This window comes from Calliphora vicina, chromosome 2 (genome assembly GCF_958450345.1).
Source record: "Calliphora vicina chromosome 2, idCalVici1.1, whole genome shotgun sequence".
Classification (NCBI taxonomy): domain Eukaryota; kingdom Metazoa; phylum Arthropoda; class Insecta; order Diptera; family Calliphoridae; genus Calliphora; species Calliphora vicina.
In genome coordinates, this window is record NC_088781.1 from 88,001,359 (window position 1) to 88,020,171 (window position 18,813).

Consider the following 18,813-nt stretch of genomic DNA (forward strand, 5'->3'; position numbering starts at 1 on the left):
ATACATACATACATACATACATACATACATACATACATACATACATACATACATACATACATACATACATACATACATACATACATACATACATACATACATACATACATACATACATACATACATACATACATACATACATACATACATACATACATACATACATACATACATACATACATACATACATACATACATACATACATACATACATACATACATACATACATACATACATACATACATACATACATACATACATACATACATACATACATACATACATACATACATACATACATACATACATACATACATACATACATACATACATACATACATACATACATACATACATACATACATACATACATACATACATACATACATACATACATACATACATACATACATACATACATACATACATACATACATACATACATACATACATACATACATACATACATACATACATACATACATACATACATACATACATACATACATACATACATACATACATACATACATACATACATACATACATACATACATACATACATACATACATACATACATACATACATACATACATACATACATACATACATACATACATACATACATACATACATACATACATACATACATACATACATACATACATACATACATACATACATACATACATACATACATACATACATACATACATACATACATACATACATACATACATACATACATACATACATACATACATACATACATACATACATACATACATACATACATACATACATACATACATACATACATACATACATACATACATACATACATACATACATACATACATACATACATACATACATACATACATACATACATACATACATACATACATACATACATACATACATACATACATACATACATACATACATACATACATACATACATACATACATACATACATACATACATACATACATACATACATACATACATACATACATACATACATACATACATACATACATACATACATACATACATACATACATACATACATACATACATACATACATACATACATACATACATACATACATACATACATACATACATACATACATACATACATACATACATACATACATACATACATACATACATACATACATACATACATACATACATACATACATACATACATACATACATACATACATACATACATACATACATACATACATACATACATACATACATACATACATACATACATACATACATACATACATACATACATACATACATACATACATACATACATACATACATACATACATACATACATACATACATACATACATACATACATACATACATACATACATACATACATACATACATACATACATACATACATACATACATACATACATACATACATACATACATACATACATACATACATACATACATACATACATACATACATACATACATACATACATACATACATACATACATACATACATACATACATACATACATACATACATACATACATACATACATACATACATACATACATACATACATACATACATACATACATACATACATACATACATACATACATACATACATACATACATACATACATACATACATACATACATACATACATACATACATACATACATACATACATACATACATACATACATACATACATACATACATACATACATACATACATACATACATACATACATACATACATACATACATACATACATACATACATACATACATACATACATACATACATACATACATACATACATACATACATACATACATACATACATACATACATACATACATACATACATACATACATACATACATACATACATACATACATACATACATACATACATACATACATACATACATACATACATACATACATACATACATACATACATACATACATACATACATACATACATACATACATACATACATACATACATACATACATACATACATACATACATACATACATACATACATACATACATACATACATACATACATACATACATACATACATACATACATACATACATACATACATACATACATACATACATACATACATACATACATACATACATACATACATACATACATACATACATACATACATACATACATACATACATACATACATACATACATACATACATACATACATACATACATACATACATACATACATACATACATACATACATACATACATACATACATACATACATACATACATACATACATACATACATACATACATACATACATACATACATACATACATACATACATACATACATACATACATACATACATACATACATACATACATACATACATACATACATACATACATACATACATACATACATACATACATACATACATACATACATACATACATACATACATACATACATACATACATACATACATACATACATACATACATACATACATACATACATACATACATACATACATACATACATACATACATACATACATACATACATACATACATACATACATACATACATACATACATACATACATACATACATACATACATACATACATACATACATACATACATACATACATACATACATACATACATACATACATACATACATACATACATACATACATACATACATACATACATACATACATACATACATACATACATACATACATACATACATACATACATACATACATACATACATACATACATACATACATACATACATACATACATACATACATACATACATACATACATACATACATACATACATACATACATACATACATACATACATACATACATACATACATACATACATACATACATACATACATACATACATACATACATACATACATACATACATACATACATACATACATACATACATACATACATACATACATACATACATACATACATACATACATACATACATACATACATACATACATACATACATACATACATACATACATACATACATACATACATACATACATACATACATACATACATACATACATACATACATACATACATACATACATACATACATACATACATACATACATACATACATACATACATACATACATACATACATACATACATACATACATACATACATACATACATACATACATACATACATACATACATACATACATACATACATACATACATACATACATACATACATACATACATACATACATACATACATACATACATACATACATACATACATACATACATACATACATACATACATACATACATACATACATACATACATACATACATACATACATACATACATACATACATACATACATACATACATACATACATACATACATACTAAAGACCTGCACAAGCTGCATTGTTTAACACGAAGACAATTGCCACATGATGCTTTTGTCATGTCATGTTATGTTCTTTTACCTACTTAACAGCAACACGCAAAGGCAATGTATATCAAAACAAAAAACAAACGCAGCATCATTTTAACAACATCATAACACACACAACATTAAAAAAATTAACAGATGCATGGATGACATGGAAAATAATTTCAAGTCATTTAAATCATGTATGAGGCCTTTTTTGTATGAGATGATTTCAATTCATTTGTAGTATTTATTGTGTGCAATAAGAAAAAATCTATATTAATATATAAATGTCTTTGTAAGTTTGTTGGTTTGTTTGAGCATCACGCCTAAACGGCTGAACCGATTTTATTGAAATTTGGAACGTAGATAGATCCTTACTGGGAAGCGTCAATAGGCTATATATTTTTTTACTACGACAGGGCTAGCGAAGCGCACCGAGTCAAGCTAGTTGACTATAAAAATACAACTGAAATTTATATTGTATAGTAGGTCAAAATAAAAATACGAAAGTACACCAATGGGTTTTTCAATGTTGTTTTGGAAAATTTTACAATATTTAGTAATATTACCTGTTATATTATTACTTAAAAAGGAATACGTGGAATATAAGCCATAAAATGCTAATAATTTTCATGGAATTAAAAATGTAATGTGTTTCACATACATATTTTAAATACTACCTAACTTAGGTACAACCGCTCGAATATTATTAACGGGACATTTAATAATTACATTGCTAAATAAAATAAAACTTCATGAACAAAGCCAATTGGCCTATTAGACGGTGTTTAATTAAAGAAAATTAAATTAATGTATAAATCCTTAACGGTGAAGTTTATAATATATTGAATGATATTAAAGACAAACGTGTTTATTATACTCGTTGTAAAAACGTGTTTAAATTTAATGAAGTGTCTCTGAATCGTTCGCGGCATAATTGCTACAAAAATATAAATCTACGAAAATGATCCAATGGAACAAAAGCAACTGCCCAACGATTTGAAGAAAAAGTGTAGGGCATTTATTGCGTAACTTCACAGAATTTTTTTTCCTATTTTTTGTTTTCAAATAAAATCTAGAAGGCTTGAACAAAATTATTTAAATTTTCTAGTATATATTTATGTTATTCAAAAATGTTTGAAATTTTTCTTGGAAAATATTTAATTTTTTTATGATTTTCAGCTATACAATGAGAAAATATGTATACGTTTCAGACTTTTCTATACATTTAGAAATATTGGCCAATATTGGGATATTATACAAAAATATTTGAACTACATAATGCAATTTATTATAAAATAGCAACAAATTTGTGTAAAAAATTAAAAATTTCCTTCATGTACAAATTAATAATATTTATGAACATGTTCTTATTCTGAATGAAAAAAGTTTGGAAAAAATTCATGTTCGATTAATAATATTTATTAAAAAATTCATTCCAATTATGAATTTCTTTTTCCTGTGTTACACTTTATTATTTATATTTTTTAAAAATCCTTATATTATTTGTTCTAAATATTTAAAAAAAAATATATAATGCTAAATAATAATAGTTCTCAGATTTTCACAGTTCAGCAGTTATGTACAATTTCATTCTGCTATGCAATTTTATTCTGCCTAACAATGCGACACTTGTTAACATCAATTCAATTCAAGCTACCACACATAACAACAGCATCATCAATAGTTATAGACATGACATGGCACAACACGGTTTTCGCGGCGCGATGACATGGTACAACATGGTTTTTGCGGCGCGATGACATTGAACAACACGATGTGCGCGTCGACACAACAAAACAAAGCATCAAATTTTGAAGTAAGACATTTTTCTACAAAATGTTGTCTTGTGCAGGCCTTTAATACATACATACATACATACATACATACATACATACATACATACATACATACATACATACATACATACATACATACATACATACATACATACATACATACATACATACATACATACATACATACATACATACATACATACATACATACATACATACATACATACATACATACATACATACATACATACATACATACATACATACATACATACATACATACATACATACATACATACATACATACATACATACATACATACATACATACATACATACATACATACATACATACATACATACATACATACATACATACATACATACATACATACATACATACATACATACATACATACATACATACATACATACATACATACATACATACATACATACATACATACATACATACATACATACATACATACATACATACATACATACATACATACATACATACATACATACATACATACATACATACATACATACATACATACATACATACATACATACATACATACATACATACATACATACATACATACATACATACATACATACATACATACATACATACATACATACATACATACATACATACATACATACATACATACATACATACATACATACATACATACATACATACATACATACATACATACATACATACATACATACATACATACATACATACATACATACATACATACATACATACATACATACATACATACATACATACATACATACATACATACATACATACATACATACATACATACATACATACATACATACATACATACATACATACATACATACATACATACATACATACATACATACATACATACATACATACATACATACATACATACATACATACATACATACATACATACATACATACATACATACATACATACATACATACATACATACATACATACATACATACATACATACATACATACATACATACATACATACATACATACATACATACATACATACATACATACATACATACATACATACATACATACATACATACATACATACATACATACATACATACATACATACATACATACATACATACATACATACATACATACATACATACATACATACATACATACATACATACATACATACATACATACATACATACATACATACATACATACATACATACATACATACATACATACATACATACATACATACATACATACATACATACATACATACATACATACATACATACATACATACATACATACATACATACATACATACATACATACATACATACATACATACATACATACATACATACATACATACATACATACATACATACATACATACATACATACATACATACATACATACATACATACATACATACATACATACATACATACATACATACATACATACATACATACATACATACATACATACATACATACATACATACATACATACATACATACATACATACATACATACATACATACATACATACATACATACATACATACATACATACATACATACATACATACATACATACATACATACATACATACATACATACATACATACATACATACATACATACATACATACATACATACATACATACATACATACATACATACATACATACATACATACATACATACATACATACATACATACATACATACATACATACATACATACATACATACATACATACATACATACATACATACATACATACATACATACATACATACATACATACATACATACATACATACATACATACATACATACATACATACATACATACATACATACATACATACATACATACATACATACATACATACATACATACATACATACATACATACATACATACATACATACATACATACATACATACATACATACATACATACATACATACATACATACATACATACATACATACATACATACATACATACATACATACATACATACATACATACATACATACATACATACATACATACATACATACATACATACATACATACATACATACATACATACATACATACATACATACATACATACATACATACATACATACATACATACATACATACATACATACATACATACATACATACATACATACATACATACATACATACATACATACATACATACATACATACATACATACATACATACATACATACATACATACATACATACATACATACATACATACATACATACATACATACATACATACATACATACATACATACATACATACATACATACATACATACATACATACATACATACATACATACATACATACATACATACATACATACATACATACATACATACATACATACATACATACATACATACATACATACATACATACATACATACATACATACATACATACATACATACATACATACATACATACATACATACATACATACATACATACATACATACATACATACATACATACATACATACATACATACATACATACATACATACATACATACATACATACATACATACATACATACATACATACATACATACATACATACATACATACATACATACATACATACATACATACATACATACATACATACATACATACATACATACATACATACATACATACATACATACATACATACATACATACATACATACATACATACATACATACATACATACATACATACATACATACATACATACATACATACATACATACATACATACATACATACATACATACATACATACATACATACATACATACATACATACATACATACATACATACATACATACATACATACATACATACATACATACATACATACATACATACATACATACATACATACATACATACATACATACATACATACATACATACATACATACATACATACATACATACATACATACATACATACATACATACATACATACATACATACATACATACATACATACATACATACATACATACATACATACATACATACATACATACATACATACATACATACATACATACATACATACATACATACATACATACATACATACATACATACATACATACATACATACATACATACATACATACATACATACATACATACATACATACATACATACATACATACATACATACATACATACATACATACATACATACATACATACATACATACATACATACATACATACATACATACATACATACATACATACATACATACATACATACATACATACATACATACATACATACATACATACATACATACATACATACATACATACATACATACATACATACATACATACATACATACATACATACATACATACATACATACATACATACATACATACATACATACATACATACATACATACATACATACATACATACATACATACATACATACATACATACATACATACATACATACATACATACATACATACATACATACATACATACATACATACATACATACATACATACATACATACATACATACATACATACATACATACATACATACATACATACATACATACATACATACATACATACATACATACATACATACATACATACATACATACATACATACATACATACATACATACATACATACATACATACATACATACATACATACATACATACATACATACATACATACATACATACATACATACATACATACATACATACATACATACATACATACATACATACATACATACATACATACATACATACATACATACATACATACATACATACATACATACATACATACATACATACATACATACATACATACATACATACATACATACATACATACATACATACATACATACATACATACATACATACATACATACATACATACATACATACATACATACATACATACATACATACATACATACATACATACATACATACATACATACATACATACATACATACATACATACATACATACATACATACATACATACATACATACATACATACATACATACATACATACATACATACATACATACATACATACATACATACATACATACATACATACATACATACATACATACATACATACATACATACATACATACATACATACATACATACATACATACATACATACATACATACATACATACATACATACATACATACATACATACATACATACATACATACATACATACATACATACATACATACATACATACATACATACATACATACATACATACATACATACATACATACATACATACATACATACATACATACATACATACATACATACATACATACATACATACATACATACATACATACATACATACATACATACATACATACATACATACATACATACATACATACATACATACATACATACATACATACATACATACATACATACATACATACATACATACATACATACATACATACATACATACATACATACATACATACATACATACATACATACATACATACATACATACATACATACATACATACATACATACATACATACATACATACATACATACATACATACATACATACATACATACATACATACATACATACATACATACATACATACATACATACATACATACATACATACATACATACATACATACATACATACATACATACATACATACATACATACATACATACATACATACATACATACATACATACATACATACATACATACATACATACATACATACATACATACATACATACATACATACATACATACATACATACATACATACATACATACATACATACATACATACATACATACATACATACATACATACATACATACATACATACATACATACATACATACATACATACATACATACATACATACATACATACATACATACATACATACATACATACATACATACATACATACATACATACATACATACATACATACATACATACATACATACATACATACATACATACATACATACATACATACATACATACATACATACATACATACATACATACATACATACATACATACATACATACATACATACATACATACATACATACATACATACATACATACATACATACATACATACATACATACATACATACATACATACATACATACATACATACATACATACATACATACATACATACATACATACATACATACATACATACATACATACATACATACATACATACATACATACATACATACATACATACATACATACATACATACATACATACATACATACATACATACATACATACATACATACATACATACATACATACATACATACATACATACATACATACATACATACATACATACATACATACATACATACATACATACATACATACATACATACATACATACATACATACATACATACATACATACATACATACATACATACATACATACATACATACATACATACATACATACATACATACATACATACATACATACATACATACATACATACATACATACATACATACATACATACATACATACATACATACATACATACATACATACATACATACATACATACATACATACATACATACATACATACATACATACATACATACATACATACATACATACATACATACATACATACATACATACATACATACATACATACATACATACATACATACATACATACATACATACATACATACATACATACATACATACATACATACATACATACATACATACATACATACATACATACATACATACATACATACATACATACATACATACATACATACATACATACATACATACATACATACATACATACATACATACATACATACATACATACATACATACATACATACATACATACATACATACATACATACATACATACATACATACATACATACATACATACATACATACATACATACATACATACATACATACATACATACATACATACATACATACATACATACATACATACATACATACATACATACATACATACATACATACATACATACATACATACATACATACATACATACATACATACATACATACATACATACATACATACATACATACATACATACATACATACATACATACATACATACATACATACATACATACATACATACATACATACATACATACATACATACATACATACATACATACATACATACATACATACATACATACATACATACATACATACATACATACATACATACATACATACATACATACATACATACATACATACATACATACATACATACATACATACATACATACATACATACATACATACATACATACATACATACATACATACATACATACATACATACATACATACATACATACATACATACATACATACATACATACATACATACATACATACATACATACATACATACATACATACATACATACATACATACATACATACATACATACATACATACATACATACATACATACATACATACATACATACATACATACATACATACATACATACATACATACATACATACATACATACATACATACATACATACATACATACATACATACATACATACATACATACATACATACATACATACATACATACATACATACATACATACATACATACATACATACATACATACATACATACATACATACATACATACATACATACATACATACATACATACATACATACATACATACATACATACATACATACATACATACATACATACATACATACATACATACATACATACATACATACATACATACATACATACATACATACATACATACATACATACATACATACATACATACATACATACATACATACATACATACATACATACATACATACATACATACATACATACATACATACATACATACATACATACATACATACATACATACATACATACATACATACATACATACATACATACATACATACATACATACATACATACATACATACATACATACATACATACATACATACATACATACATACATACATACATACATACATACATACATACATACATACATACATACATACATACATACATACATACATACATACATACATACATACATACATACATACATACATACATACATACATACATACATACATACATACATACATACATACATACATACATACATACATACATACATACATACATACATACATACATACATACATACATACATACATACATACATACATACATACATACATACATACATACATACATACATACATACATACATACATACATACATACATACATACATACATACATACATACATACATACATACATACATACATACATACATACATACATACATACATACATACATACATACATACATACATACATACATACATACATACATACATACATACATACATACATACATACATACATACATACATACATACATACATACATACATACATACATACATACATACATACATACATACATACATACATACATACATACATACATACATACATACATACATACATACATACATACATACATACATACATACATACATACATACATACATACATACATACATACATACATACATACATACATACATACATACATACATACATACATACATACATACATACATACATACATACATACATACATACATACATACATACATACATACATACATACATACATACATACATACATACATACATACATACATACATACATACATACATACATACATACATACATACATACATACATACATACATACATACATACATACATACATACATACATACATACATACATACATACATACATACATACATACATACATACATACATACATACATACATACATACATACATACATACATACATACATACATACATACATACATACATACATACATACATACATACATACATACATACATACATACATACATACATACATACATACATACATACATACATACATACATACATACATACATACATACATACATACATACATACATACATACATACATACATACATACATACATACATACATACATACATACATACATACATACATACATACATACATACATACATACATACATACATACATACATACATACATACATACATACATACATACATACATACATACATACATACATACATACATACATACATACATACATACATACATACATACATACATACATACATACATACATACATACATACATACATACATACATACATACATACATACATACATACATACATACATACATACATACATACATACATACATACATACATACATACATACATACATACATACATACATACATACATACATACATACATACATACATACATACATACATACATACATACATACATACATACATACATACATACATACATACATACATACATACATACATACATACATACATACATACATACATACATACATACATACATACATACATACATACATACATACATACATACATACATACATACATACATACATACATACATACATACATACATACATACATACATACATACATACATACATACATACATACATACATACATACATACATACATACATACATACATACATACATACATACATACATACATACATACATACATACATACATACATACATACATACATACATACATACATACATACATACATACATACATACATACATACATACATACATACATACATACATACATACATACATACATACATACATACATACATACATACATACATACATACATACATACATACATACATACATACATACATACATACATACATACATACATACATACATACATACATACATACATACATACATACATACATACATACAACATACATACATACATACATACATACATACATACATACATACATACATACATACATACATACATACATACATACATACATACATACATACATACATACATACATACATACATACATACATACATACATACATACATACATACATACATACATACATACATACATACATACATACATACATACATACATACATACATACATACATACATACATACATACATACATACATACATACATACATACATACATACATACATACATACATACATACATACATACATACATACATACATACATACATACATACATACATACATACATACATACATACATACATACATACATACATACATACATACATACATACATACATACATACATACATACATACATACATACATACATACATACATACATACATACATACATACATACATACATACATACATACATACATACATACATACATACATACATACATACATACATACATACATACATACATACATACATACATACATACATACATACATACATACATACATACATACATACATACATACATACATACATACATACATACATACATACATACATACATACATACATACATACATACATACATACATACATACATACATACATACATACATACATACATACATACATACATACATACATACATACATACATACATACATACATACATACATACATACATACATACATACATACATACATACATACATACATACATACATACATACATACATACATACATACATACATACATACATACATACATACATACATACATACATACATACATACATACATACATACATACATACATACATACATACATACATACATACATACATACATACATACATACATACATACATACATACATACATACATACATACATACATACATACATACATACATACATACATACATACATACATACATACATACATACATACATACCTACATACATACATACATACATACAATACATACATACATACATACATACATACATACATACATACATACATACATACATACATACATACATACATACATACATACATACATACATACATACATACATACATACATACATACATACATACATACATACATACATACATACATACATACATACATACATACATACATACATACATACATACATACATACATACATACATACATACATACTAGTCAATGTATCCCTTAAAGACAGTAATTGTCACAAATGTCTTATCACTTGGCTAACTCCAATTTATATATTTTGGTCATTTGACACGTGTGTGCACTTTGTAGTGCAGAGAGAAGACAATTGGTTTGAAATTAACCCAGATAACAAGGAGATAGCTGGAGAGTTCAATGAACTAGTTGAAAAAACCCTAGACGGGAGAGCCGAAATAAAAACTAGAATAAGCGAGACATTAATAGAGTGTAAAGATCTCGATGAAGTGACAACGGAGGCAGATATCTGTGCGGCATTCGAGGAGCAACTCAATATCACTGGACTAAACGAAAGTGTGGCTAAGAATATTCGGAAAGCATACGGAGGAACGCAAATAGCTAAAATAGGCTTACCAGATGCTATTGCCCAAAGAGCTCTGAAATTGGGAAAAATAAGAATAGGGTGGTCAATATGCCGTTTACGCGAGACAATTGTATTGAAAAGGTGCTTTAGATGTTTGGAGTTTGGACACATAGCTGCTGATTGTAAAAGCAGATTCGACAGATCAAAACTATGCCGTAAATGTGGGGAGGAAAACCATATCGCAAAGTACTGCACATCCGAACCGAGATGCATGTTTTGTGTGGCTAATAACGATATCGAAACTGGACACACCGCGGGTAGCAGCAAATGTCCCGTGTTTAAGAGGGCACTCAGCCTGCGTAAATAATGAAGATTATACAACTGAGCCTAAATCACTGTGCTGCGGCTCTTCTTAGCCAGACAATTCGGGAAATGGACGTAGATGTTGCGATGATATGTGAGCAATACAAAAACCTCTATATCGGTATATGGGAGAAAGATAGCTCAGGGAGAAAGATAGCTCAGGGAGAGCAGCAATTTGGTCATGCGGCAATCTTGCATTTCAGGATTCAATGAAACACCCTGCGGTTGGATTCACTAGGGCCATGATCGACGGAATCCATTTCTACAGCTGCTATGTCTCACCAAACGTTTCACTGAATGAGTTTGAAACTTTTATTGACAATCTTGTGGATGACGCACTAAACTACAACCCGAAGATTATAGGTGGAGATTTTAACGCCTGGGCCGTTAACTGGGGATGTCGCTCTACAAATACAAGAGGCCGTATTCTTTTGGAGGCTTTTTCAAAACTAGACCTCGTGCTTTGCAACGTTGGAGATACTCAAACGTTCAGAAGAGGAGAAACTGGGTCTGTCGTCGACATAACATTCGCGAGCCCAACCCTTATAAGGGATCTTGAATGGAGCGTCAGTGAACACTACACTCACAGTGATCATCAGGCCATAATAGTTTCGATTAGAAATGGAAAAAATTCGTCATCGAGATCAAGGAGACCACTGCAAACGAAAAGTTGGGCACAGGATAAGCTTGACCAAAGAACGTTTTTGGATGAACTTTCTACCCGTTTGACATGGGACGAGGTAAGCCCAATTACAGAAGCCCATATTACGGAGGCCCTGCAGAAAGCCTGCGATGTAGCAATGCCTAGGAGAAGACAATCGGCTAGCAGGAAACCGAACTACTGGTGGAACTCGGAAATTGCGAACCTCCGGAGCGAATGCCTGAGAGCAAGACGACTATTCCAAAGGGGAAGATCAAGACAAGACGTCGACGTAAGACTTCTGATATATCAGAACGCTAGACGAGCCCTACAACTGGCCATAAAAAGAAGCAAAAGAGAAAGTTTTAAACAATTGTGCAAGGAAGTTGATATGAACCCTTGGGGAAATGCGTATCGGATTGTAATGTCACGTCTTAAAGGCCAGCGAACTCCGCAAGTTACATGCCCTCAGCTACTTAAAAAAATCGTGGAGGTGCTTTTCCCAATTGGTCAACCATGCCAGGAAATTATGGCAATCACAAACGCGAATATAGATGAAGTATCAGTGGATGAATTGATGCAAATATGTTCGAAGATCGGAGATAAGAAAGCACCAGGCTTAGATGGTATCCCAAACAAAGCCCTGAAGTTAGCACTAAGATATAAACCGCATATATTTGTAAATGCAATGAACAATTGCCTCCGAAATGGAAAATTTCCGGAGTCCTATAAAAAACAAAGGTTGGTTTTAATACCAAAACCCAACAAACGACTCGGAGAGCCATCCTCATACAGACCGATTTGCTTGTTGGATACGCTCGGAAAGGTACTAGAGAGTGTTATATACAACAGACTACTACCCGCAGTAGAAAGATCAAACGGGCTCTCAGATAGACAGTATGGATTTAGAAAAGCCAGGTCAACGATAGATGCAATAAATAGAGTAAAGCAAATGGCGGAAACGGCTATAGAAGGTAAAGGTGCAAATAGAAAGTATTGTGCAATCATTACTTTGGACATCAAAAACGCCTTTAATAGTGCAGGCTGGAAACAAATCATGATCTCTCTCCGCAAGCTCGAAATCCCAAGCTACATCATAAGGATACTCGTGGATTATTTTACAAATAGAACCCTATGGTACGATACCGACATAGGAATGCAGCAATATAAAACTTCAGCAGGAGTACCCCAAGGATCAGTGTTAGGGCCTCTGCTTTGGAACGTAATGTACAATGAAGTACTGGAGTTAAATATTCCTGAGGAGGCTAACATCATTGGTTTCGCCGATGATATTGCTGTCGTAGTTCGCGCACAAATGATACCATCCGCATCATCAAAACGTGGTTAAAGAAAGCTGAACTGGAACTTGCAGATCACAAAACGGAAGCAGTTCTAATTAGCAGTCGAAGGAAAAAGGAGACCTTAAATATAAAAGTAGGAACAGCAAATATTAAATCATCTGCGTCTATTAAGTACCTAGGTGTGCTGATCGACGAGCGTCTCAACTTTAAGGCCCATATGGAATACTCATGCGCAAAGGCATCGGCAGTAATCAACTCCCTCTGCAGAATAATGCCAAATGTGGGAGGACCTAGACAGAATCGAAGGATCCTACTCTCAAAAGTAGCGACATCAATCCTACTATATGGTGCACCTATCTGGTCTAGAGCAATTAGGAACACA

At 28.1% G+C, this 18,813-nt stretch overlaps 1 protein-coding gene across 1 annotated transcript in view; it reads left to right on the forward strand.

The window, feature by feature from the left end:
• LOC135950648 (uncharacterized) overlaps positions 1 to 18,478 on the forward strand; it is a 31,445-nt gene extending 12,967 nt beyond the window's left edge. Inside the window, exon 3 of the mRNA XM_065500179.1 lies at positions 18,259 to 18,478. Coding sequence (XP_065356251.1) covers positions 18,259 to 18,478 — 220 coding nt within the window. The remainder of the gene's footprint in view (positions 1 to 18,258) is intronic.
• Positions 18,479 to 18,813: the final 335 nt, after the last annotated feature.